Raw genomic sequence first — 27,626 nt, forward strand, 5'->3', positions numbered from 1 at the left:
CTCAAACGTTAAGAGAATGAAAAAAAAAGGAAAAACAGGAACAAAAGTAAATAAAACAGAAAAATCAATTGTTACTTAATAGTGGAAAGTGGTTATTTTCTCAACGTCATACAATAACAATTTCATCCCCTTTTAAGAACAATCAAATTTTGAGTGATTTTCCTTAATAGAATGATGCTATTCAGAAATGAGAATTCAGTCCTTGAAAATCAAATTTTAATCAATTTTTCAAAAATAATACTGTGTAAGATGACCATGGTTAATGAGCACGTGTAATTTGATAAATAACAATGGTGGTTTGGGTAGTTGAAAATAAATAGATTACGAAGTTGGTGAATTTAGAAATTCAAAAATATGAGAGAGAAAAAAATGCGTTGGGCATTGAAGAGTTTTAGGTATCACGAGGCAAATGCGTTGCCACCTACCCAACACACCTGCTATTAGTTTGTTTCATCCAACTCTTTATTTTCACCATTTCTTTCTCAGAACCACTTTTCCATGACTCTGCTGCGAGGCCTTGCCATCGTCTTCCTCTTGGTTGCTCTCTACTGTGGGCTGGACCCCTTCCACCACAGCCCAATAGCCCATTTACCGGACTTCCAGGCCACCAGGGTGGACCTGCCCCCATGGTCGGAGTTTCCCACCGACCAAGACAAACATAATCTGTTGCAGAAGTCGGAGATTAAGTTTGCGAACGAGGTGCAGGGACCAGAGAGCATTGCCTTCGATCCTCTTGGTCGTGGCCCTTACACTGGTCTCGCTGATGGAAGAATTGTCTTCTGGAACTCTCACTCTTGGGTTGACTTTGCTTATACCTCTCCCAATAGGTACAACCTCACTTCACCACTTCACTGTTTTTAACTATGTTTCTAAAACGGTTCAAATTCTCAATTTAAATTGTCGCCCATTTTCATTCTGCACTCTAGTTTTGTAGTAGAAAATGAAAATCCCGAGAATGAGTTCGAGTTCTAAGAGGTGGATTCACCGAGATTTATGGTTAGTGGTGGTTCACCTGAGTTCTGAAGCTAAAGTCAAATAAGAGTTTTAGAATAATAGAGTAAAAGTAGATCAAAACTATTTAGTAAATAAGAATACTCGTTGATAAGTTATTTATACTGAATAATATCTTAATAACTGATTCTGTTATCAAACACGAAACCGATTTGTGAGGTTAGTTACTTTTTCCAGTATTAACGAGATATGTGGCAATTACAAGTGTTTAATTTCTCGGATGATAACCTGTTCTTATATTTTGGTAATGGATAATACATTTTCTATTAGTGGATGACGTGATTGTTTACTCTTCTTTCTTTTTTTCTACACGGTTGCTGCAATTTTGTTATGCATTTGGTAAGATGCGCACATGATCACATATGTCGGTGGACAGATTTTGTAACTTTTATATATTTTATATGATGAATGTTTTTTTTATATAACTAATTTTTATAATGCAAAAATATCTTTTAATTTAGCTATTAAAAATATCAAATGCAGATGGTGGTTTTTGCAATTCCGTGGGATTTTTTTTTATCCACTTAGATGATGGTGTTTGAAATGCATATTAAGATTATTAAGATTTAAGAGTGTCTATTTTGAGATAAGCGGAAGAGCCTCCTTTTGCAAACTGTGTATTATAATATTGTTGGCTTTTTAAAGAGACATGTGAGTTTAAAACTGATTTTGTTATAGGAACAACTTGAATCTTATAATATGTTACACCACGTTGAAATTGAGGATGTTGGAAAGATTTTAATAAAAGGTAGTTGTCGAGGTTTCTATGACTCAACTCCCTCCGATATCATTGTTTAGTGATTTTTTCTTATATATATTTTTTGTTAGTTTCTTTCTCTCTTTTTCAGTATTTTGTATTTTGGGCTTTGTTAGAACTTAAACAATTAATTGGATGCAGAAAGTTTTGAGTGTCACTGATTATTGTTCCAGTGAGATTGTAATTTGAATAAAAATACTAACAGTAAATATTTGAAATTAACGAGAGAGGTACTGAGCTAGTAATTCGGGTGTGCCACAATTATTTTAATATAGCAATATTAAAAACGTTAGAACATTTGGGGGGTTGACCATGTACCTTTGGGTCACCCCGTCCCTTCGTTACTTTGAAAATAAGTTTCTTTAAGGATGAAAAGTGTGTAACTAAACAGCCTATTTCAAATCCACCATAGCTGCAAAATCTATCAATTCTTTACTTGAAGATGCCAACAGAACTATCAATGCAAGCCTTTTTTTTCCTAGTCTCTGATTTTCCACCCCACGTTTCATATTCCATCATTGTTGTGAGACGCTACCTTCTTGTGAGATGATTGTTTTACATGCCAGTGTATTTTTTTATTTAAGTTTAAGCACAAGAGTTTTTATAGGAGTGATGACTAAATGTTACAATATGGTTTCCACTGTATGGTTATGTTTTGATTTTAAACACAGGTCGGAGATATGTAATCCTATAGCATCTGCAACCCCATTTAGTTATGTGAAGACTGAGCATATCTGTGGAAGGCCTTTGGGACTCAGATTTGACAAGAAAACAGGTGATTTATTCATTGCTGATGCATATTTTGGGCTCTTGAAGGTGGGGCCCGAGGGTGGCTTAGCAACATCTCTTGTAACTGAGGCTGAAGGGATTCCACTGAAGTTTACTAATGATGTTGATGTTGACGGGGAAGGGAATGTTTATTTTACAGAGAGCAGTTCTCATTATCCGAGGAGGTAGACTTTTTTTGTTATCAGAGTTGCAAGTTTAGAAGTTGTCACCGTTTGGATATAAGTATTCTAACATAATTATAATGTACCACTGCTGAAAAGGGAATATTGATGTCATTATTAAGAATGTTGAACTCTTATGTTGCCACACATCACATCATAGAAGTGAAGAAAAGTGATTACATTAGTATTTGTTAATGGAGGTTTGGGCATGATATTATTGGGGAGTGTTGTACGCGTTAGTCAATAACTGAAGTAAATCCAATAACTATAAATGCAACGTTTGGTTATTTTTCTTTCTAAAACACATTCAGTTTTAAGAAATGGCATGTTATTGTTTAAAATGTATGTAAAGGTTATTATTGTTAGAGTTTGTGGGAGTCCTACATTTTATAGAAAAGAACAACTTTGAATAATATTTAAGGAGAAAGATCCAATCTACTACCTGATCTTGGGCTTCGAATTTTGAAACGCTTATATTGTATTGTTCCATCTGTTTTGTTCTGTTGATTCTGACATAATTGTTGTACAGGAATTTCTTTCAACTGGTACTTTCTGGGGATGATAGTGGCAAGGTTTTGAGATACAACCTAGCCACTAAGGAAACCACTGTTCTTCTTAGGAACATTCAATTCCCAAATGGCATTACCTTAAGCAAGGATGGTTCCTTCTTTGTCTTTTGTGAAGGGGTTGTTGGCAGGTGAATCTAATATACATATTTCTGCATTTTCTATATACTAATCTTTCATGTAGAATTTCTTATATGCTCTTAAAGCAAGAAAAACTTCTAGCTTAGTTTTTTTTTTCTGTTTCACAAAGGGATCTTGTAATATTTGCTCTTTAATCAAGCTGAATGACCATGCTAAGGGATTTTATAATATTTGGTCTTAAACCAAGCTGAATGACGCCATGTGATTCATATAGTCAAACCTCATCATCAATGTGTTTTCCACTAGACTATTTCTTAATACAAAATCGAAATGCTACTCTTCTAATTGCAAAAGACTTCTCTTGCTTTGGAGAACCTATGAATTCCTCCCCATCGTTGTTATTTACCTTTATATAAGCATGCTTTATACTCAATTCGTCATAAGAAATTTAGTTCTTATTTACTCTTAGCCTGATAGTAATAGATCTCTCTAGGTTGCAAATGATGCAAATCCAGTTTATTGATTGTTGCTGTTAGCTGATGGCAATTGCTTCTATATCTGAATTCAAGTTACTGCAAAAGTCACCTTCTCAGACCATTTCTTGTTATGCAGGTTACGTAAATACTGGCTGAAAGGAGAAAAAGCTGGTACTTCAGAGATTTTAGCCGTTCTACCTGGATATCCTGACAATGTGAGAGTCAATGAAGATGGTGATTTTTGGGTAGCTCTTCATTGTAGAAGGTATAAGTATGGATACTATAGTGCTAATGCCCCCTCAGGGATAAGGAAAATCATACTCAAGCTTCCTATACCAATAAAATTCCATTACCTGCTTCACATAGGAGGCCGCCTACATGCACTAGTTATTAAGTATAGCCCTGAAGGTAGAATTTTGCAGATATTGGAGGACAGTGAGGGGAAAGTTGTTAAAGCGGTAAGTGAAGTGGAAGAGAAAGATGGTAAACTATGGATGGGAAGTGTTCTCATGCCTTTTGTTGCCGTATACAACTTGAAATGAAGCTCTGTAGATTCTCTTTTCTATGTTGACTTGGCAGTTGAGGAAGTTTTTGATTAACATCATCAATAATGGATCTTAAATTCCTAGTTTAAAATTGAAATCCTGTAACGAGTTTTGCTTCCACATTACCATTAGTGACTAGTGTTTCCATTGATAAACATTTTTGCTTCTTAGTAGTGGCTACTAGTGTTTGTTTCCATTGATTAGCAAAATGAACATTTGGTTTGGTTTGATATTCTAAATACTAATGTGTTCTACCTTATGGTTTGATTTGAGATACAAAAATATTATACTGGAGAGTAAAACACGACATTGTGCATAAGCTAAGAGTGAAGGAGCAGTGTGTAAAAAAAAACCACCATGAAAAATGAATAATTTTGTGGAATACGTTTGTGTAATGATTGAATAGGTGGAAATTGAAGGGGAGACATAATATAAACAATAATTATCATGAAAAACTGAAAATGAATAGTTTTATGAAATATAACTTCTTCGTAAGTAGGAAACACAACAAAAACGAAAACAAAATATATGAAGAGTGAAAAAATTCTCATTCATTTAAATAGGGAGAAGTTTTATTTTCAAAACTATTTTTACGATAAAAAATCACTAAAATTAATATATTTTTTTTAACTATTTTACATTTTAAAATAACTTAAGTATATTTTAAATCTTTGAAATTATTATTTATTTAAAACTAATGTCTTTCAATTACTTTTGTTTAAAGTAATTAAGAAATATAAATGCCATTTACTTTTAGTTTCTAAGAATAAGTCAGTATCTGTAAAAATACCAAAATAGAAATAAATAAATACACATGATTTATGTATTAAATGTGTATATTGAAAACAGAAAAAAAATCCCAAATTAAAGGGTAAAAATTTATTTAAATTTTAAAATTCTGCACTGAAAGAAAAACCAATAATAAAATTTGAAGTCTGAACAGATATCAATTCACAAATATTTATTTTCTGAAGAAAAATAAACATTTTATTTTCTTAAATAAATTAAACCATTCATTCTTACTATTTCTAATTGATTATGGATTTTTTATTTATTTCTATGGTACTAAGAAAAGTTAATTATATTTTTCTAGTATTTTTTACGTTGTTTCTGTTGTAGAACTAACATTTATGCTTTATATACCGGTTTTCAAATGTTCCTTTCAAAACAAGCTGAAGTTTCTTTAAATAATAAATAAATAAATAAATAAATAATAATAATAATAATATTACTTTGTTGCAGTGAAGTCACAAGACAGAGTCTGGATTCAGGTGTGCAAACTTTCTGTTCTCCCGCCCTACACAGAGATGGTAAGTTAGGGTTCTTATTTTCTTTCTCTTCTCTTCTGTTCTCTGCACCTTTTAAAAACCGTTATTTTGCGTTTCGATTATCTTTCCCTGCACCTTGAAATTTGTTACCTTATAATTTATTTTTTCTCTGTGTGGAATTGTAGAGTGATATAAGGAAGTGGTTCATGAAATCACATGACAAGGGAAACAATGCCGCTCCCTCCAAGCCTTCCAATCAACCCAAGCCTTCTTCGGATAAACCCCAGCCCGAGAAAAATGTGAGTGTGCTGCTGCATGTTTTATTTATTTATTTATTTATTTATTTTCACTTTTTAAATGCAAATATTGTTCTGAGGTTTGAAGTTAGAGTGTAGGTTTAGTTTCTGTTTCCATCGCTTAATGAAAATGGGGGCATGCATGGAAAAAAATAACGGAATTCGAAAAATACGAAAATTTGGTTCTTACATTACATTGCCCTCAGAACCAAAATATCGTTTTGGGATACCTTTTTGTTGAGGTTTGTTTGCTCGTATAAGTAATCGATAATAGCAAACCTTTTTATGTCGTTGCTTTGTTTGTTTTGGCGTGTTTTTTTTTTCAGCTGAATATTGTTGTAGGTTTCATCAAGGGATTGGCGATTTAAGGAATTAATTATTATCACTTGGGATGGTAGGGTATTTGAATGTACAAAAAGTTGTTGAGCGGAGAGGGAATATGATTTATACTCTTCTTGCAGGTGGCTGGAGGTCAAGAAAGTTCAGGGAGGAGGGTAACTAGCAAATATTTTAACACAAACAAGCAAAAGGTGAAAGAGGAGAAGGAAACGCAGGAGTTACCTGCTAAAAGAAAGAATGTGAAGGACAGTGAAGATACACCAGAGCCTAAGAGAGTTCATGAAGATGTTGGAGATGATTCTGTCTTGCCCACCAATAAAAAGAAGTTAGCTGAGGCCACTCCGACAAAAAAATTGAAGAGTGGATCAGGTCGGGGTATTCCCAAAAAATCTGTAGTTTTGGAAGAAAGTGATGAAGATGATGACAAAGGTGCTGTTTCTGCTGTTAAATCTGCTGGAAGGGGTGGTGGTGGAAGAGGAGCACCTGGGAGAGGTAGAGGGGGCGGTAGGGGTGGATTCATGAATTTTGGAGAAAGAAAAGATCCCCCACACAAAGGAGAAAAGGTTCAAATTTATCAAGCATTTTGGATCTTTTTTATTTTTTTAAAATTTTTTGTCAGTGCATTAAGACTTCTGTTATGTGTCAGGAAGTCCCTGAAGGTGCTCCTAACTGTTTAGCTGGCTTGACTTTTGTGATCAGTGGAACACTGGATAGGTAGTTGAATTCTATATATTTTTTTATATAGCCTTCTTATATTTTTCTTCACTTGCTTGTTCAGAACTTGATTTGCAGTGTATTCATTGCTCGTCTTTTATCCTCCCCTATCCGATTAATTTTGACATTGTGTTGTTTCTCTTTCTATTTTTGAATGTTTAGGTCTACACATCATATTTTGCTAGTTTGAGACTTTATTTATTTTTTGTTCTGCATATTTACAGTTTGGAACGTGAAGAAGCTGAAGATTTGATTAAACGCCATGGTGGCCGTGTCACTGGATCAGTCAGCAAGAAAACGGTTGCATAAGGGTTTTTATTCAAGTGTATTTTAATTTTATAATCAGTATCTAATTAACACCCTTTGTTTGCAGAATTATCTGTTATGTGATGAAGATATTGGGGGGCGGAAGTCTGAAAAGGCCAAAGAGCTAGGGTTAGCATTCTTATATTTAAGCTGTTACAAAGAATTTAAAACAGTTTCTGTCTACATTGTGATACGACCTATATTTCATATTTCTATATAGAACGTCCTTCCTCACGGAGGATGGATTGTTTGATATGATTCGTGCATCAAAACCTGCTAAATCTCCTTCACAAGCAGAAAAGAAACCTGTGAATAAGGCTGTTGCAGTAGCACCAAAAGTTTCTCCGAAACCCCTAGTTAAGGGTAAGCCCTAAGAAGTTATGCTTGCTGCTTCTATTTTCTGCATTGTTTGGTTGTGCTTTTAGTTATCCTTGTTTTCGATATTCATGAACTAGCTGCAGATTAAAATTAACTTATTACAATCAAAGGGTATTTGTTTGTTTATGTTCTGAGTTGCATTCCCTTATCAACAAATGCAGTTCCTCTGTCTTCACGCTCACCTTCTAAGCAGGCTAAGCCAGTGGCTGCTACTACTATTGAATCTTCTGTGATGTGGACAGAGAAATATCGACCTAAAGATCCAAAGGATATCATAGGGAACCAGTCACTTGTATATCACTAGTCTTCATTGGCATATTTTAATGGTTATATTTTGTTCTAGTGTATACCTGAATTTTGAATAATCAGTTTTCACTTTCTTAAATGTAACGTACAGATTGTTCAACTTCGTAATTGGTTGAAAGCTTGGAACGAGCAATTTTCAGACACTGGTAACAAAAAAAAGGGAAAAAAGCAAAATGACTCTGTTTTGAAAAAAGCTGTCTTGTTAAGTGGAACCCCTGGTATAGGGAAAACAACTTCAGCAAAGTTGGTCTGTGAGCAGCTTGGTTTCCAAGCCATAGAGGTGGCAATATTTCTTGGTAAATTCATGTATTTGGAAAAGGTATTTTACCATGTAATTTCTCTCACCTATGTCTGTACATGCATTGAAGGTAAATGCTAGTGATAGCCGTGGAAAAGCTGATAGCAAAATTGAGAAAGGAATTAGTGGAAGCAAGACAAATTCTGTTAAGGAGCTTGTAACCAATGAGTCTATTGGTGCTAATATGGAGCGGTTGATTTCTCATCATAACATGTAATTTGTGAGTCCATAATGCACCTTGTTAAATTGTTGTAATTGTAAATTTCAGGTCCAAGATTTCCAAATCTGTGCTCATTATGGATGAGGTTGATGGGATGTCAGCTGGTGATAGGGGTGGTGTTGCTGATCTTATTGCTAGCATTAAGATATCGAAAATTCCTATTATCTGCATTTGCAATGACCGTTACAGCCAGAAACTTAAAAGCCTTGTGAACTACTGTTTGCTTCTAAGTTTTCGGAAGCCTACAAAGCAACAGGTCTTTCTGTGTTTATCAATAAAAATATTTAGTCCTTATTGAGTGATACTAAATGAAGTACCTCCAGCCAAATATAACTCTTTTACATGTAACATTTTGCTTCAACTGTGGAATTGATTTAATTGTTTTTGGGAGGGAAGTGATTACAGTTGGTTTTTATTTTTTGGCAAATAATTTGTTGCTGGTTATCCTGTTTTATTCCCTTCCCCTCTATATGTGACGTAGATGGGGTGCATAATCTGAATACCAGGTTTTTTCTCTACATCAAGGTTGTCAAACTTTAAAGTTTACATAAACCAGTGAGAGGTCCATAAACTGGAAACCTCATTTAAAAAATTATCAAAGTACCTATAAATAACATAATGATTGAACATTTTAATTCCATAATAATGCAAAATAGTAGTTCATTACCACTAAATAAGCTCAAACAACAGGAAATAACACAAATTCATAACAAGTCTAGCAATAACATTTGTTAGATATACTTTACTATAGGGACTTAAGCCCATCTCTATGTAATGCAAAATACACACACACACATATATATATATATATGTATGTATATAATATGTTCGTTTGTTGTGCTTTAGACACACAAGGATTCCATCATATAATTTCTTATCATTTGTTGGAAATCTCACGTTGACTAGAGATATGGTCGAATTAACTGTATAAATGAGTGTAAACATTACCTTACAAGCTAATTTTGTGAGGTTGAGTTTCCACGATCATGTCTAATCTTCGATGTGAGAGAATGTGTTGGAAATCTTTGATCAACTAGAGATATGTCCATATCATAATATATAAGTGACTGTAAATCTTATCTTTCAAACTGATTTTGTGAGGTTGAAATTAGACTTAAAGTTCATTTTCTAAGAATTTATAGTTACAATGTAACATAACCAAGGACCCAAGGGCCAATAAAGGTGGAGCGAGTGAGACCAATAAGTGTAGCACACATGTCTGCAATGAAAGTAGTTGAATTGGAGGTTTGACATTTCTCATACCATTTCAAGAAATCATGGAAGGGAGCTAGAGGTCCAAAACTATCAAAGGGAGCAATAATGGAATTAGGAGGAAGAAGGGTAGCCTAGGTATCAACAACTGACCAAGGAGGGCAACCATGCATGGCAAAACACAGAGTATTTGTGTGATTGAGGGTGTGACAATAATTACACCTAGGATAACCTTTGTCTACTTTGCAAGAGAAATTATAGCCATCATGTTGAGATACTAATGTTGAGGAATCAATAAGGGGACAAAAGAATGTACGTCAAGGGATAACTTGCACTCACATGCAATATGGTGGACTAAACGAAGTTCAATGAGGGCATGTGTTGGAGATCCCACATCAACTACAGATAAGATCAATTTGTAATATATAAGTGAGAGTAATTATCACCTTCCAAGTCAATTTATCATCATTTTAAGGGTTGGGTGTATCTACCTAGTAGTGTATACTAATGAATGTCCACTTTTGTCATCATTTTTTAGACAAAAGACCTTAGCAAACTTAGATACTTCTTCGAAATTAAGATTGGAGTTGTAAAATCTCAGAAGGTACCAATTGAGGTTTTAAAGGAGTCTAGGCTAATGATTTCCAAGCACCTTGACACACCTATGGATCCCAATGCTAAATTAGGGAGAGTCACTTTCATATCCTGAGTGGTACATGGTTTGTTAATTGAACTACTTCCCGATCAATTGTCTTGACATCTTTGCATTCAGTGTGGTAATTCAATTTCTAAATCCTCCATTTGTAAGTCATTGGAATGCAATCATTCACATTCTAAAGCACAATAAAGGAGCCACAGGAAAATGTTTGTTATATGAATGAACACAATAATCATACTCGAGTTGTGACATTCTCATATGCATTTTGAACATTCTCTCCCACTAGCAAGAGATCCACTTTTGGATATTGCGCCTTTGTCGGTGATAATTCGATTTCTTGGAAAAGCAAGAAGTAGAATGTAGTGGCTAGATCTAGTAAGAGAGTATAGAGCTATGGCTTGTGTCACTTGTGAGCTTTTTTGGCTCAACTTGTTACTTAGAAAATTGAGATTTGGAGAAGTTATGCAAATGATTCTCCTTTGTGATAACTAGGTTGCCTTTTATATTGTCTCAAATCTAGTATTCCACAAGAGGACCAGACATATTGAGATAGGTTTTCACTTCATTCGTGAAAAGATTTTATCTAGAGACATTACTATTGAGTTTGTTAACTCTAATGATCAATTAGCATATGTTTTCACCAAATCCTTTGGGGTTTGAATTGATTTTATTTGTAACAAGCTTGGTGAATTTGGTTTATATGCACCAACTCAAGGGAGAGTGTTAGATGTATTTTACTATATAAGTTTAGGCCCATCTTATTTAATGCAATGTACATAATATATATATATATATATATATATATATATATATATATATAAATAAATATGTTCCTTTGTTGTGCTTAAGACATATAAGGATTCCATAATACAACTTTATTTATATTTGGATCTATCATTAAATATCGGTCTAGTGTTTCCACCTAATATGTACCATTTTACTTCTACTTTTAGCAATTGAGAGGCACTACCTTTGCCCTCAGCTGAAATTTATCGACTCCTAGATGTATTAGATTATAAGATGGTACTAACAATATAAGAACTGCAAAATTAGGAAATTGGAAGTATAAAAAGTAAATATAAAAAATATGAATTTCAGTTTACGTTCAATGATGCAAGGAGAAAGATCCATTTCAACGGTTGTGCAAAATTTTTAGTTCAAAGGCCATGCCTACCTTAAATTGAAAGTTGGAGATTCCAAAGGTGCAAAGAGAATTGTAGAACAAATCGTGAGAATGGCTAGTAGGCAAGGAGGCGAAGATCATGGTTATGCAATAGCCAAACTTTTATGTAGGAACACACAACAATGCAAGCAGACGAACAAATCATTGTTTGAAAGCCATGCTGACAACCTTCAACTCCCAAAATCTTGTGTCAAAAGCACCATCGTGAACAAAGAAGTGTTGGATCGAGTGTTTATGACTAGGCCAAAACTTTACCTAATGGTCAAGGTACAATTCTTGCTACTTAAAGAGCGTAGTAGTCCCAAGTCCCACAATTTAATTGACTTAGTCTAGGTCTCTACCACAGGACAATTGATGCATCTTTAACGGAAAAACATCTCTATGAAGAGAGAAAGTCATTGTTCATGAACAACATAACTTCAATTGTGTTTTCTTCTTTCTTTGCAAGCCACAACAACACAACTTAAGTTGTTTCACTTAAAAGAACAAAGAATAATCAATCTTGCCAACTCGATCATAAACTTGTGAGTTTGGTCGCGTTTTACTTTAGTCCACCACAATTTCATCGAGTGTGGGGAGCTGGGATCTTTAACTCGCAATTTTATGAGTTAGATAACGAGTTTGATAACCATGTTCTAGATCATAAAGTGATTTTTATTTTTGTTAAGTGATATGTGCTTCATCGTATTTGAGGATTTTATTATCTTAGTTTTCATATGTAGTAGTCTGCATAGCCTAGAATGCAGGTTTATTTGGCAACATGGAAGTTTACTTTCTTAAGTTTGTTTTGGCATGTTAAAACAATTAAGCTGAGGATTGAGAGTTTTGAACTTAATATTTTATTCATGTCAGATGGCAAAGAGGTTGATGGATGTTGCAAAGGCTGAAGGCCTTCAAGTTAATGAGGTGTTTTCTTTATGACTTACGAAGTTCCATCTTGTTTTGTGCAGATTTTTAATTTTAATTGTGTGGACTTTGACGGTTCAAAATTACTTTGAACCATTTATATCCATCTCTCAAATTATAAAATATTTTATTTGCATTGACTGACCTCTTTTCTTGAATCGTTCACACCATGATTGTTTCAGATTGCACTTGAGGAACTAGCAGAAAGAGTTAATGGGGATGTGCGAATGGCAGTAAACCAGTTACAGTATATGAGCCTCTCTATGTCTGTTATCAACTATGATGACATTAGACAACGCTTTCTTACCAATGCAAAGGATGAAGACATTTCACCATTCACGGCTGTTGATAAGTATAATATTTATTTTGTTTCTGTACTACTCTTTAAACTCATCATATACTGTTGAATATCTCATGCCTTCATTCATGGCATTACAATTCCAATGAGCCTCCCTAATGGACTAAAACAATATTTTATTCCCCCTGAAATAGGCTTGGAATAAAATATCAGCTTATTCATAGTTAGATTTTTCTGAGATATATCACACATGACAGACATGCAATGGAACAACGGGACTTAAGTGGAGGCATTATTTTGAGGGGTTAAGAAAAAATATGTTTAGGATGTAAACTGAGTTGATATGGTTTCAGGGGGAGGGGGGGTGGTCTGCATGGCTATGATTTCATTTAAATCTGAAGGATTAACTGAGGTTGTGGCAAAATTTAATTTCATGACATCTCTTTTCTTGTAGGCTTTTTGGTTTTAATGCTGGGAAGTTGAGAATGGATGAGAGGATAAATCTTAGCATGAGTGATCCTGATCTTGTTCCTCTTCTTATTCAGGTTCTATAATTCATTTTCATTATTTTATCAATTTAGCTTGTTTAAATTATTATCTTTGAAGGTCAACAGTCTGAAGAAATTGGTGAATAATGGCTTGGATAACACTTCTTACATTAACCCCATTCAATTTTGATTGACAAAATTTGATTTCACATGTTTTTATGAAGTTTTACATTTGTACTAAGAATATTACAGAATGGATCATTAAAGTTAATTTGGTTAAAATTGGTATGGTATTATATATAAATATTGATTGATATACCAATTATATGCTAGAATTCAGTATCCTGAAAATATATCTGAAACCTGCCCTAGGATAAATTGATCCTTGCACAATCTTATTCTTGAATGCTGCAACCGTAGCTTGTGTTTCAAATATTCTTTGTATAACTATTCTTTACGGCATTATGCATTGCAGGAAAATTATATTAATTATAAACCAAGCTTGGCTGGTAAGGATGACAATGGCATAAAACGCATGAACCTGATTGCCCGTGCTGCTGAGTCTATTGCTGATGGGGATATAGTGAATGTTCAGATTCGCAGATATCGACAGTGGCAGCTCTCTCAAGCTAGTTGTACAGCAACCTGCATAATTCCGTAAGTAGCCTTGTAACATTTTTCTTTTAGATTTTGCTCGAGCTAGCTGCTTATCTATTCACTTTTTCATCTTTCTCTTTTTCAGTGCATCATTGTTGCACGGGCAAAGAGAAATACTTGAACAGGTACAGAATTTCTTGTGTTGGCTGTAGCTATATGTCATTCCCATCTTGCTGCTCTCTTTATTTTGGGCTCAGGGATAGAACATAGTTATCAATGGCATATTCAGCGTGTGGCTGAGCAGCTTTCAGCTGTGACAGTACATGATATGAATGCATTTTTTGTACTCGTGTCAGCTGTTTTAAATTTTTTGGCCCATAAAGAAGGGTTGCTATAGTGAGGAAATATAAAATCTCATGTTTTCCCTCAAAATAATTGAAAATGGTCGAGGACAAAGTTAACTTACAGACCTTCAAAAACCCGAGAGCACCAGAATCCCTTCCTTCTGAGAGTGGCAGAGGCACCCATCTCCAGCGACACCCATCTTTCACTTCAGTCTTCTCTATTCTGCAGTTCTGGATCTGATTAGTGTTCCTTACAACATTCACTTTCTCTTGTTGAGCGCTTTTATACGAATATGCTATAAATAAAATATGTGATTTGTATGAAAGAAATATCATAATGGTGGTCATCGTGCTATTATAGTATTCAGTTGGTCACTACGTATCCAACACACTTGAGGGAGAGTTTGTTGTAGTCAAGTGTGTTGGTTTTACATTGGGTAAATATATGCAAGAAGAGCAACATATAAGGAGAAAGGACCCAACCTTATTATCTTCAGATAATAAGGTTGAAGGTGATGTCATGGTTCCTTTTGCAGGTTGGTGGGTTCAGTCATGCCACCCAACCCAACCCATTTTGGCAGGGTAAATTTGTTGACCTGTTTTGGTTATCCCTATGCATGGTTGGCTTTTGTAGGTCTTGTTTGTTTATGCTGGTTCTTTCATTAAACTCATCTGATTTTGCTTTTAGTTTTGTATCACAACTTGTATTATATTCTGCAGGGAGAACGAAATTTCAACCGGTTTGGTGGATGGCTTGGGAAGAACTCGACAATGGGCAAAAACTTTAGGCTTTTGGATGATCTTCATGTTCACATTCTTGCTTCTCGTGAATCTAGTTCAGGAAGGTAAATATGAATTCAATATTTTACCTTCAGATCGCATCCTTTTGTAAGAGTTTATTTTCACCTGGTTACTTGCTGAATGCTTCTGTGAATACATGCAAATTTGGTGAGAAATCAAGTGCAGCTCAAATCCTGTGAATTTGTCTGTCATTATGCTTTATATTTTTGAATATAATGTCAATCTTAGCTTTGGTGCTTCCGTTTTATATGATACAAATCTGGGATATAGTTTGGTCTTGTATATATGGGGTTATCTATAAGGCTTTGGAAGTTACATCTCCAGTGATCTCCATTACAACAGTGTCCAGTAGACTCATTATAATCATGCTTCACTACATTGTTGCAGGGATACCATTCGCATGGAATATCTCACTCTTATTCTTAAACGATTGACTGAACCCCTACGAACCCTGCCTAAGGTTGGAAGTACATGTATTGTTTTAATTCTAAATATGTCCAATGTTTTAGGCTGGAATGCTGAACATAATTGAATTGCCCTTTTGGAAAAATGACCAGGCTGAAGCGGTTCAACAAGTTGTGGAATTCATGAATACATACTCTATCAGTCAGGAAGATTTTGATACTATAGTAGAGTTATCAAAATTCAAGGTTTCTTAACTATATTTGATGTTTTGTTTATACTGCAAACTACTATCAACCTCGGGTTAGTGTTTTGATTTTATATGCATCAGGGTCATCCTAATCCACTAGATGGCATACAGCCTGCCATTAAGTCAGCTTTGACAAAAGCCTACAAAGAGCAAAGCAAATCTCGGGTGGTTCGAGTTGCCGACCAAATAACACTTCCTGGTGTAAAGAAGGCCCCTAAGAAGCGGATTGCTGCTATACTTGAACCAGCCGAGGAAGGAGGCGAAAAAGGGGAAGGTGACACCTCGGACCAGAGTGAAGAAGAGAACACGTCTGATACAGAAGAGCTGGGTAAGTTATGTGGCTTTTATTATTACTCTTTTAATATTAATTGATTTCTTTTTACAAGTTTTGTTCTTGTAATGCATTAGAAGGCATCGCCAAGGGCGAGAAGCTGCAATCCGATCTTCAAAGCTGGAATTCAAAAGGTAGGTGCTCGTCATGTTGCATTGGAGGTTGATTTATTGGACTTTTATGTGATTTATGATTTATACATATTGATTCATGTAGCCACGGAAGTACAGTTGGAACTGAAGGGAACGGGTAATTCAAGTGCCAAGAAGGCATCGGGTGGTAGAGGTAAAGCTGCTTCTACATCTGGGAAGAAGGCTGCTCAAGCTCCAAAAAGAAAAAGGTGAAATATTGAACACTGTTCCTTTCTCTCAAGCCACTGGCAGGATTTGTATAGAACCCTGCTCTTCATGTAATTGATGTTCAGCCTTAACTTTAGGGTTCACTTTTAGTAAATTTTCCAAGGCGGACATGGATTTATTACTTGTGGTGGCCCTGCCCCTCTTTTTGGAATGTAGATCATGTCTGTCTGTCTACGTTAGAAGTTAAAAGTTTGAATTTTGCGTTCTATTTTATGAAGCCTTCATTGCTGGATTTAGCTGTCACTCTTTTATTCCCTCATTTTTCTTCAAGACATCAATGCCGACATGATGTTTACCTGGATGAGCGATGTTAAGTAGTCCAAACGAGAACATTGAATGAATTCATTGTAAATTATGTAAGATTTTTCTATTTTTGCCTGCTTTCAGGAAAACTTCAATTGAATATAAGAAAAAAAACCCAACTAGTTCTATTTAAAAATCATAATTTCAGTTTTATAAAGATATTTAAATATGGTTTTATTAAATAGATTGAAATTAATGCTATTTTATACTTAATATCAGTATGAATAATATTTTTTTGGGTTAGGTGATTTACGAACTAAATTAAACCCTAACTAGAGGGTAGGCTTCCTACACCTTCCCAAGATTCTGATGTTCTGAATTGAGGGCACAACTATCTATTGGTATATATTCATTATTTGATTTGTTGATATTTCCGTAATAAAGTGCCTTGTAAGATCACTCAACAACCATTACAATTCTACGATTTTTTAATACTTTATAATTTGCAGTCCAAATTTGTGTGGACTCCTCCTGTGGTTGTTGTGAGCTTAAAAACTATGAAAGTGACTTGTCAACTCAACAATTGACATCAATTGCTTCTACACACGAGTGAGCAATCTAAACAAAATAATAATAAAATAAATAAATAAATGATTTGTATGTTGTCAATCCAAAGTAAAGAGGTAATGTACTATTCATTTTCACCAAAGTAAAGAATATGATAATTTAAATCATAATTACTATTTTTAATATTCATTTAATAAATTAAAAAAACAGAAGTGTCAAATTACATGATGGATGATAATATATGAATGTCTATAATTAAAATGGTTTAAGAGTTCTTGGCCATATTTGTTTTTATATTTGATAGATCACAATCATTAACTAGCAGACTTTATAGCTATGATGTCGAGGTTTTATGATTGGACATTATATTTGTAATTTTCAATTATCATCCACCACTAAAATTATGCTTCCTCATATATGATTGAGGCACTGAATTATGCAATGTTTCTACTACTAATGGACAACATATAATTCTTTTTTAAGTATATATACATAGTTTATCTTTCCAGAATCAAATTAATATTAACAGTCTCTAAAATGTAATGATGGTTTATCCTGACATCATTGATCAATTAATTTACTAAAATTTCAGTATAATTAGGACTAAAAAACTCATCTTTTTTCATTTAATTTGTTTAATAACATTTTCAACAACATATAATGCGCTATGAACTAAAGTATTAATGTTCAACAACATTGCCATGATGTAAGAACAACTCTTGACTTGGCATTTCCTAGTATTATGGCCTTTATTAACTACAATCTCAAGAGAAACAGTTAGAATTTGATACCAGTAAGGTTATAGCCACTTACAAATCTGCACATTATAGGAATCATTGTGAACCTTTGATTTGTGCAAAATAAACACAGAAAAGGAAATAAACTTGCACAAGATATGTAAACTAAAGCAACACTTTTCTTTCTTCTGATTCTAAGTATAATTTTACCAAACCGATGAGTGGAAGGTAATGATGGGCAATAATAATACAAAGGGATGAAGAGGAAATTTACAAACTGTCATTACAGAAAAGAATCATTTTATTGATCGATTATTACTGTATTTTCATTTGCATTTCTTGCGTAAAATTACTTACTGAATCGGGCACAGATTTCCCTGCCATCTTATTACATAAACACCTTTCCCATCCCACCAAACACAACTTCCTAACGATTTGTGACAACACTGCTAAGAACTGAATCTAAATTGCATATATATAATAATATATGCACTATATATTGTTTTACTAGACTTGAAAAGCTTTTGTTCTCCAGTTCAAGACCCAAATCCACAAGGAGAAAATCGAGAAGGAGAAAGAAAAAGAGCATCACAAAAACTTGGGAAAAAAAAACCAAACCCATAGAAGCTGCTATTAACCATTTTCAAGTAACCTGGCCTTCACATTCCGTTGACTTTTTACATCTTTGGAATTTCCTGTGCAGCTGCATCAAAGCATGTGTAAGTGTAAGTAAATAGAAAACGTTGGAAAATAATATAAAGTTGAAGGTCAACTTAATAGAAAATAATTTGGTTACAATATGTATTAACTAACCCCAATAGCCCCTAACCAAAATGGATATGAAAGAGTAACAGGAAATGAAGTTTACTTTTTCATATTTTATATTTTTTAGCATTTATTCAAGCCCACATGGTAGAGAGGGAACACCAACTTGGGCAGATTTTTATACTGTGATAAGAATTTGAGCTCTGAACATCCAATTATTATACAAAATAGATGAAAGTTGAAATGCAAGGAATACACTCTTCATAATTAATCCTTAATGAAGTCAACAAGATCCAATTAACAAGCTAAAACTAGTTGTCACGTAACATGAGATATATAGAGTTAGAATCTCACTATTTTCGTTCTTAACGAGTCTTGCTAGCATGCTGATAACTTCATTGACAAGACATGAATCTAGAATTCTGACCAAAGCTTCCAAGCATCCAACATGCTGTTTCCAACAATTTTCCTGCCATTCCATTCAAACTTTAGCTTAGACACAAACTACTCTATATGCATTTAATCAGTTATAAAGAGTATCACTAAAATGAGATTACAAAACCGTTTATAGACAGACAGTTTCTTTATATATATAAAAATGAGAAAAGAGGAATCACAGATAAAAAAAATCACTTGACAAGTCAAACGTGGATTGTAGATGGAGATTACCAAGGTTGAGCTCACAATTATCGAAACCAACAAAAAGTTCATTCTAACTGGATAATTTGTCTTTTACGTCATTCATTCTCTATCTATTTTTCATCTAGTTCCCACATTCTCCTTGCAAGCATGCACAAAGTAAGAACTTACACCAATTTTGTGAGAAATGGTGAACCGTTTTAGAAGCAAAAGGTTATAACTAGAAGATGATAGATCATAAAAAATGATTGGTAGTCCTAAATGCAAGATAATTGTTGCCATAGGTGGGACAATAAAATATTGGTATCACCACCATAAGAACCCAACTTTTTCTCAAAAGTTTCTTTCCACCTTTCAGAAGCTTGACCTAACAAGCAATTCGATACGTTGAGTGGTGCCACTGCTACTCTTTAAAGTTCTACACTACTTTCTTAAAACTTAAGAATCCGTTTTTCCACATCAATAATATTCTCAGTATTTTCTAATAATCTAACCTTAGGCAAACCAAAACAAGTTCATCACCTTTGTACAATTCTCATGCCCTATTCATGAAACTACAAGTTTTGAACTAGGCTACAATCTATTTTCAACTTATGATATAAGAATATGATATGAAAATAGTTCATAATATGATTTAAAGCTGTCATCAAAATTATTTAATCCTATTTTAAACGTTGATTGTAAAAACAGGTCATACACAAGAATTTATAATAACAATTAATTACTTGTGTTGTGGTCCCATACATGTTTTACTAATGCTTAATCAATAATTGAAAAAATAACTAAAACCAGCACAAGTGTGACCACATAATAAAATGTAAACGCAAATAATAAATTAAATCCAAAAAACCAAATTAAACATGTAATAAAAAAATTAAAACAAATTAAACACACATCATCGTCACCTTTTTTCCAACTTGACTTAAAAAACACCCAAACAAACACCAGGAACCAAAAATAAAAAGTAAAAGTGAAGAAAAGAGAAAGAATTGAACAACCAATTAACGCACCTCTTCTTTGCTTAACAACGACCTTAGCGGGTTGGGCCCGGGTCACAGGCCCAGCCTCATCCTCCTGAGGCGGAAACAGAACGCCGTCGATTCCCTGAACGGAGATCCGTCCATCCTTGTAAATATCCGGGTCGAACAAGTACGCGGACTCGTCGCCGTGACCGAACTTAACGGAGCCATCAGCCTCCTGCGCCGTCATCTTATGCGGCAACCGTAACGTGTCGTAATGGACCTTCCCGAACCTTCTAACAGCATTGTACATGCTCTCCTCGGTCTGATACTCGGGAATCAAGTGATAGTACATAATCTGTTCGGGCGAACCCGGTTCACTCAACTGGTCCGTCGTTAACTTCGCCATCGCTTCGTCATTAGGAGCCAGCACCGTCAAAACGTAACCCTCCGAAACTAACCTTCCCATCTCCGTCGCCAGTGACGTTAAGTTTACCAGAATATCTGCCATTTCATTGTAACCGCCGTAGTGGAGGAGAGTTTCGATGAAGTCTTTCACCTGTTTCTCGCCGTTGAAATGGTGGCGTGGTCCACCCGGTCCAGGAGCCGGCGCCGGCGCCAAGGATGGTCCCGGCGCCATCGCGTCGTAGATCGGCAGCGCAGGCGCGGAGCCTGCCGGCGACGGGGGAGCCGGTTTCTTCAAGCGGTGGGTGCGCGGGTCGACCTCCGGAGCGGATTCGGGTTTCACGGCGGCGATGGAGATGAGGTTGCGGCGGCGGTTGAAGTCGTCTTGTACGGAGCGAGGGATGAGGAGCGTATCGATGCCATGGATAACGCCGTCGGGTCGGGTCAAGGAATCCGGGTGGGTGACACGGGAAGAGTCGACATTCCAGTGAGTGGAATTAACTGTCTGGAGAGAGAGGTGTTGATTCTGGGCGAGGGTTTTGTGTCGGGTCGGTCGACCAGAGTTACTTAACCCGGGTTGGTATTTGGGTTTTGTGATCCTTTTGGGGACGATGTGGGACATGAGAAGGGTTTGGAGAGACTGCAGGTTGCGGGGTTCAAGAAGGAAGCGCTTGAAATCAGGGTCGAGATCGCGTTCGAGGGCTTCGTTTCTGGGTGCGAAGATTGTGATGTTGTGGTTCATTACCGTGTTTTCGAGCGTTTGAAGGAGCATGGCTTTTTCCACTAGCTCAGCAACCTCAGTGTAATGCGAGTCCAACAGAGCCACGAGGATTGAGTTTGAGTTTATCTGACCTTGTGAGAGAGAGAATGTGAGAGTTGGGAGGAGGAAGAGAAGGATCGTGACGCCATAGATGCGGCAATCCATGGCGGGTTTAGGCGTTCAGACACAAGAGAGAGAGAGAGAGGAAAAACAGACACTACTAATGTTGTTTTATATTCTGTTGCGGTGTGTGTGTTTGTGAGATTGTGTTGGAGACAGAGCAGGTTTTGTTTGTTTTTGTATCGGTGGGGTAAATGGTGTGATTTATTGCGTTTGATGTTGTTGAGGTTCTGATGAGAGTGAATTATAAGTGTATAGATATTACTTATCAGTGTCAATGGCTGTGGGTAAATCGAGGGGTGTCGGTCGCTTTGGGAAAATTCATGGCTAACGTGGTGAGTTTTGATTGGGTGGGGAAAGGGAAGTGAGAAACAAACCAGTGGAATTGGTGTGGGGTCCACTTACCCCCAACTGCTACCTGGCTCGTGAATAAATGAACCATACATAAACCATAAAGAATAAACCCACTCTCATTATTGTCAATAACTATCTTAATGAAGTGTTTTTTTTTACTGTCTCTCTTTCTTTCTTCTCCTGCATTTACTTTTTCACCTTCACCATGTTTGCTGTTTTGTGAAGTTGCCATATGAGGATTTGAGGGTGATTAAGTTCGTAATGTAAATTTATTATTTCCTGAATAGTGTGGATCTTGGAGTTGACGTGTTAAACAAAGTGGGGACTAATTGAAAGTGGTACTTGGCAATTAGCACGCAGAGAATAATGATGATTAATGTGTGCGTTTATTAGTACTAAACAATATCATGGAAAAGATGCATTGAAGGAAATTAAGAAAATAATAGGAGTTGTGAGAAAGAGGGGGTGGTGGTGCCCACTTGGGTTTGGGTTCCCTAAAATGTTCAGGTATTAGCTGAGCTGTTTCTGTCCTCTAGAGACTCCTGTACGTAGCATACAAACCAAGTAATGAAAAAGCTACCATAACTCTAGAGAAAAGACATTTCGAACAATTCAAGAATGCTAAACAGTGTTTTGGGAAACACCTGTGGAAGTTCATTCTATTTTTGTTCTTTTAATCGAATTGGTATAATTTAAAAAAACTATTCATATGCGTGTCTAACATGCAATGTTTTATTATGGAAAACTTCTCTAAGCATGTTTACAAGTTTTTGTAAAAGTAAAGTTGTACCTGTTTGACATAATTTTAGTGAAAGGAGAATCTGTATTTGACCTACATGTGTGATACTAATACGATTATAATTATTTTTATGTTAAACTAAAGTTGTGCATTTTTTACATTATTTCTATATAGAATTATTTCATTATTTATACTAATATTAATACACATGGTTTTATATAAAAAAAAATAATATGATAATAATAATTGTTTATATAAAAATATTATTTGTCAAATGTAAAAATTATTATCTGCATAATTATTATAAAAAAGGATTAATAGGTTATTTTATAAAAACTTTAACAAAAATAAATATGTTAAAAATTTAGAAATCATTGTAAGGATTGTAAATAGAAATTGCAGTGGAATTAGCTTGTTAGTTTTATACAGTTATATATTAATATTTGTTTCAATATTTTGTGTGATAATGTGAGAAAATAAAGTTATAAATCAATAGTGCAAAATAAAAAAAGGGAAATTAATAATGGAAATTGAAAGGAAATTTTACAATCAACCTTGTCTATATGGACAATGGCTTCTATTATGACATTCATTTTAACAATAAGAACATTTTTTGATTTATTTGGAATTCACTCATTCATTTCGTTATGAATACGATGAGTATTCGATCTTCATAATTAATGTTGTCGCATCATGGGTTAGGTATGAAATTTTGTCTCGTGTAAGTAAACTAATAAACCTCATTTTGAATTGGATGAAATTGACCACAAAAGTTTTGTAGATATTGTGGAGATTGTACACTAGGACAACAAATGTTTTTAACTATAAATAATAAAATGAACAAATAACAATGACATGAGGACAAGTCAGTCGAAGAGCTTGAAGCTCCCCATAATCACCCATTTAGTTAATTTAACTATGTATGACCTAGGTCGACGTCGAAGTTGGAGAGTGACTATCTCTTGAACATCACTCTGAATTTTCTGGATTATATCTTTGCACATGACACAGTAGATTGTTGTTCATTTTTTCTTAGTAAGGCTGTAATGTCTTCAAGATATTGATGTTATACAGTAACATGCATTTTATCTTGGTCCTTTTTTCGATAAACCAAGACTTTGTTCTTTGAAATGTTGTCTTAACAAGAGTCCAAATGAGTAAGGATTGCGCTCCCTTCAAAATAGAGTCCATGCTTTCAGTTAGATTTGTTGTCAATTGCTCGTACATCCTACCTTCATCATAGGCCTGAGTTCACTTTCCTAATAATATTTGATTAATCCAAGAGACTACTTGCTAAAATTATGATCTCATCACTTGTTCGTAGAGCAAACTGTTTCATTTCATAATCTGTGATATTGCCATAAATGAAACTAGTGGAACATGTAGTGAATTTGTAATACTTCTTACAACAAGTACGATGTTCCTCCCTTAATAATTGTTGAGGTTTCTCCTACTAGTAGGGCAATAGTTCCTCTGATTTGTTTTTGTCACCAGTAAATTTCATCAAGTTAATCGGGTAATGCGATAATTTGGGTTTCGACAAGGTATTCATCAATCCCATTAGACTTTAATCAACTGCACAAAGAAGATATGAGAGGTCGAACAAAAATATAATGGTCAAAGTACCATCAAAGATGGATAGTAATGTAGTCTAGTTGACATAATTGTCTCATTTAAGGTATTTAGTTTAGCGGTAATGGTCATTCGTGTGACACGACAACATACATGCATGGTGCATTAACCATACTATTTGGTACATAATTCAACAACAATGTAAGTTTACTTTGTATTAATTTTCATGATATAATTTTCTTTATCTAAAATTTGACATTATTTTCCAACAGTACGACATGCCATGGGAGACAACCTCAACCACAACCTCCTTATCACTATGTTAAGTCTTCTTCTTATGATTAATAATTTTATTTTGGTCAGTCCAGTCAGTTTAGTCTTTAATAACCATCAATGTCCATATACATGAATCATTATCACCACTTATCTTTTCATTCTTCACACCAACAAATTTCCTACAAATACAATATTTTTCTTAATCAACCAGATCATTTTTTCAGTCCACTAAATATGTTTGGAATTTCAACATTTACCCTTCCATCTATGACATCATCCATGAACTATTATCAGCCCACAATGTCCTTACAAGACCCAATAATGAAGGTGACAACGATGATAACAAAGACAAATGATGATCCACTTCCACCTCCTTCTGATCATCACCCTCCACGAAGGTCTTAAAAGAAAAATAAAAAGATCACCTTATGACAATTCCTCTAATAAATAAATTACTTAATGTAATATAACAATATTCATATTATAATTTAATTACAATTGCATTATTTGCTTTTTTTTCCCTTTCTTCATTTTGGACTCAAATTTATAGGTTCATTTTTTCCACATTTATTAATTTCTACATTCTTAATCTTTTTTTTTTATAATTTCTAAAGAATTACTTATTAATCTTTTATTTATTGCCCAAATTTTGCAATATTAATTTTTAATTTCACAATTAATATTTTTATATAAAAAATTTATACTAAAATGTCAAACACATTTTTTAGATAATACACTACGTTATAAGAATGTCATGCACAAATAATGTAAAAAGTGCACCACTTTAACTTAATATAAAAACAACTAAAATCATACAACTTCATCTAAAATAAATAAAAAAATTAACATTAATAAAATTGTGTTGTTCAAATATAACTTCTTCTCTCAAATTAAAGAGCTTACAAGACTATTTTTTTTAGAAATCTAATCATGTTACATGCAGATATTCGAGTCAACATATCCATATGGAATTTTCAAGATCTGTTAATTTTGTCAATCTTTTGTAAACTGTACTAATTAAGAAATTTTAGTAAAAATAAATAAGAATATATATATATATATATATATATATATATATATATATATAAAAGGAATGTGTTTGTTGGGAGATTTGGATTAATAGGTATAAAAGGAAAGTTTATTTGAAATTTGGTGAAGAAGCTTGAAAACAAAAGAGTGGATCCATACCCTTCTTTTTACCATTTTCCTTAAGTGATGCATCAATTAAGGACACGTTCTATGTACGGAGGGTGACCTATCCCCTACCGGCGGGCTATGAGTCTGTCTCTTGAGCTTTCTTTACTTGGTCTTCACTTTTATCTTCTCATTAATGTGAGGTTGAAAAATGGTAATATATGTGACTGATGGAGAAAGAATTCATTGGTTATTAATTAAATACTATTAATGTGAACCTCATTATTTATTATTTGCGTCCATTCTCTCGTCGACTTTTCTCTATTATCTCAGAGTAACTTACTGCAACATTTTCATTTAAATTTCAGGTTAAACTTCTACTAATATATTTTAGCTATGTTTTTCAAACGTAAACCTCAATCGTTGATGATAATATATATAATGCAATGAAGAAACGAGTGTAAAAGTGGCTATATTTATACATATATATGTGAAGGTTACCTTGCCCTAACAAAGTCATATAAAAAAAGAATTGACTAAAAGATTTTGTCTCAAAAAAGGACAATGGAAAATACAATTAGGAACGTAATTTCTATAATCAGTATTCGGTGGGGCGTGGTAGAAGAATCCATTATTGAATAATTAACAATGATTTTGGTGACATTATTAAATGAGTTTGGTTTGGTGTATCCCTCAACAGTATGGTAGGAGAGAAGCACTTTTTTAGAGGAAAAAGTATTAAGACTATGACCATAAGCCCTATTTTTGCTTCCTTTTCCTTGTGCCCTTCATGCATCTAAATCTGTCGGTGGCAATATACATAATCATTTAATCACAATTATTTTAATATGTGCTATTTATAATTTGTGACTTTGGCATATCTTTCAGTAGTTGGCAAGGAATATAGATACGAAAATTTTAATTCACCAAAGCACCCTTCTAAAACTATCTTCAAAACGTGTTACTCCTTGTGCATGTAAAGGGTGCCATGGACATTACCCACTTGACTTTCCTATCAAACAAAATATCTCGTCAAAACAAGTGTGCTTGCTTTTGTTTTTGTCCTCTGATGATTACACAAATTCAACATGTTGTTTTGTTTAATGTGTGTATTATAGTCTGGTTAGAATGGACATCTCACTTGTTTTATACAAGGGTTTTTCTTTAGTTTTTTTTTTCTCTTCTGGAATTTTTTTTCCTCTACCAAATAATTCTGTGCCATGGGATGTGTATGGATCAAATCCATTGCTCAAGAAGAGACTTTCAACAACGAGACATTGGCAGTGTTGGTGGCATGCAAAAGCACTCTTAGACAGCATATTTCACAACATAGGACTTTGAGATGTAGGGTTTTTAGACTATTACTTTTTTGTTAAAGAGAAACTACTATGTAACCCTAATGTTAGAGTCTCACAATCTGTGTCCGAACAAGTTTGGAGAGTCATGATTTTATGCTAGAAAAGGAGGAAGGAAAAGAAAAGATGGAGTAAAGAAAAGGAAAAAAGTGTGGAGGCTCAAAATTCAGATTAAACATGCAAGATCACATGCTCTCATCTGTTAAAAAATCTAACCATAAAATATGTTTTTTCTTTATTCTAAAACCAGGGACGAATATAAGGAGACTTAGAGTGACCTGGTCTCATCTTCATCTGTTCTTTCTGATCAATTTTTATTGAGTGTATTTACATAAAAAAAATATTTATGTATATAAAAATATATATTATAATTTTGTATAATACTTTCAAATTTATTACATATATAACTATATGTTTCAATCACGATATATTAGTAGGTGTTATGTGTCTTCATATATTTATTCGTATTAATTAAAATGAATTATAAATTTATACTATCAAAATATAAGCGTATAAATAATGATATTGTTTATTTGATTTTTAATATTAAATATAATTATATATAAATGATAAATTATAATAAAATAAAATTTATGATTTTTTCTTATAATTTATAAATAAGATGTTGAAAAATTATACTTGTGATAAAAAAAATGAAGAG

General features: G+C 34.1%; 3 protein-coding genes across 3 annotated transcripts; 2 read left to right on the plus strand and 1 right to left on the minus strand.

Moving 5' to 3' along the window:
* Nucleotides 1-310: 310 nt before the first annotated feature.
* LOC137826654 (protein STRICTOSIDINE SYNTHASE-LIKE 3-like) lies at nucleotides 311-4,645 on the plus strand. The gene is made up of 4 exons (XM_068632757.1): nucleotides 311-827; nucleotides 2,440-2,721; nucleotides 3,248-3,415; nucleotides 3,978-4,645. The coding sequence occupies exons 1-4, from the start codon at nucleotides 499-501 to the stop codon at nucleotides 4,381-4,383; spliced, it is 1,185 nt and encodes a 394-aa protein (XP_068488858.1). The 5' UTR covers nucleotides 311-498; the 3' UTR covers nucleotides 4,384-4,645.
* A 938-nt stretch (nucleotides 4,646-5,583) lies between these two features.
* Nucleotides 5,584-16,576, plus strand: LOC137826732 (replication factor C subunit 1). The gene is made up of 22 exons (XM_068632883.1): nucleotides 5,584-5,696; nucleotides 5,840-5,953; nucleotides 6,412-6,852; nucleotides 6,936-7,003; nucleotides 7,228-7,303; nucleotides 7,377-7,438; nucleotides 7,530-7,672; nucleotides 7,849-7,979; nucleotides 8,085-8,273; nucleotides 8,362-8,483; nucleotides 8,560-8,767; nucleotides 12,417-12,470; nucleotides 12,653-12,822; nucleotides 13,223-13,313; nucleotides 13,732-13,913; nucleotides 13,999-14,038; nucleotides 14,918-15,042; nucleotides 15,386-15,458; nucleotides 15,556-15,648; nucleotides 15,732-15,978; nucleotides 16,059-16,115; nucleotides 16,198-16,576. The coding sequence occupies exons 1-22, from the start codon at nucleotides 5,694-5,696 to the stop codon at nucleotides 16,323-16,325; spliced, it is 2,817 nt and encodes a 938-aa protein (XP_068488984.1). The 5' UTR covers nucleotides 5,584-5,693; the 3' UTR covers nucleotides 16,326-16,576.
* Nucleotides 16,577-18,170: 1,594 nt separating this feature from the next.
* Nucleotides 18,171-22,048, minus strand: LOC137839133 (fasciclin-like arabinogalactan protein 15). The gene is made up of 3 exons (XM_068648276.1): nucleotides 20,302-22,048; nucleotides 19,007-19,121; nucleotides 18,171-18,590 (listed from the first exon to the last, which is right to left on the minus strand). Exons 1-2 carry the CDS (start codon nucleotides 21,578-21,580, stop codon nucleotides 19,048-19,050), a joined length of 1,353 nt encoding a protein of 450 aa, XP_068504377.1. The 5' UTR covers nucleotides 21,581-22,048; the 3' UTR covers nucleotides 18,171-18,590; nucleotides 19,007-19,047.
* Nucleotides 22,049-27,626: the final 5,578 nt, after the last annotated feature.

This window comes from Phaseolus vulgaris, chromosome 11 (assembly GCF_000499845.2).
Source record: "Phaseolus vulgaris cultivar G19833 chromosome 11, P. vulgaris v2.0, whole genome shotgun sequence".
NCBI lineage: Eukaryota > Viridiplantae > Streptophyta > Magnoliopsida > Fabales > Fabaceae > Phaseolus > Phaseolus vulgaris.

Coding starts and splice junctions, on each gene's coding strand:
- LOC137839133 (XM_068648276.1), bottom strand. CDS start 21,580: ATGGATTGCCGCATCTATGGCGTCACGATCCTTCTCTTCCTCCTCCCA. Junction 19,122..20,301: donor CGTTGTTAAGCAAAGAAGAG/GTGCGTTAATTG, acceptor ATGGAATGGCAG/GAAAATTGTTGGAAACAGCA.
- LOC137826732 (XM_068632883.1), top strand. Junction 7,304..7,376: donor GATCAGTCAGCAAGAAAACG/GTTGCATAAGGG, acceptor CTTTGTTTGCAG/AATTATCTGTTATGTGATGA. Junction 13,314..13,731: donor TTGTTCCTCTTCTTATTCAG/GTTCTATAATTC, acceptor TATGCATTGCAG/GAAAATTATATTAATTATAA.
- LOC137826654 (XM_068632757.1), top strand. CDS start 499: ATGACTCTGCTGCGAGGCCTTGCCATCGTCTTCCTCTTGGTTGCTCTC. Junction 2,722..3,247: donor AGTTCTCATTATCCGAGGAG/GTAGACTTTTTT, acceptor ATTGTTGTACAG/GAATTTCTTTCAACTGGTAC. Junction 3,416..3,977: donor TGTGAAGGGGTTGTTGGCAG/GTGAATCTAATA, acceptor CTTGTTATGCAG/GTTACGTAAATACTGGCTGA.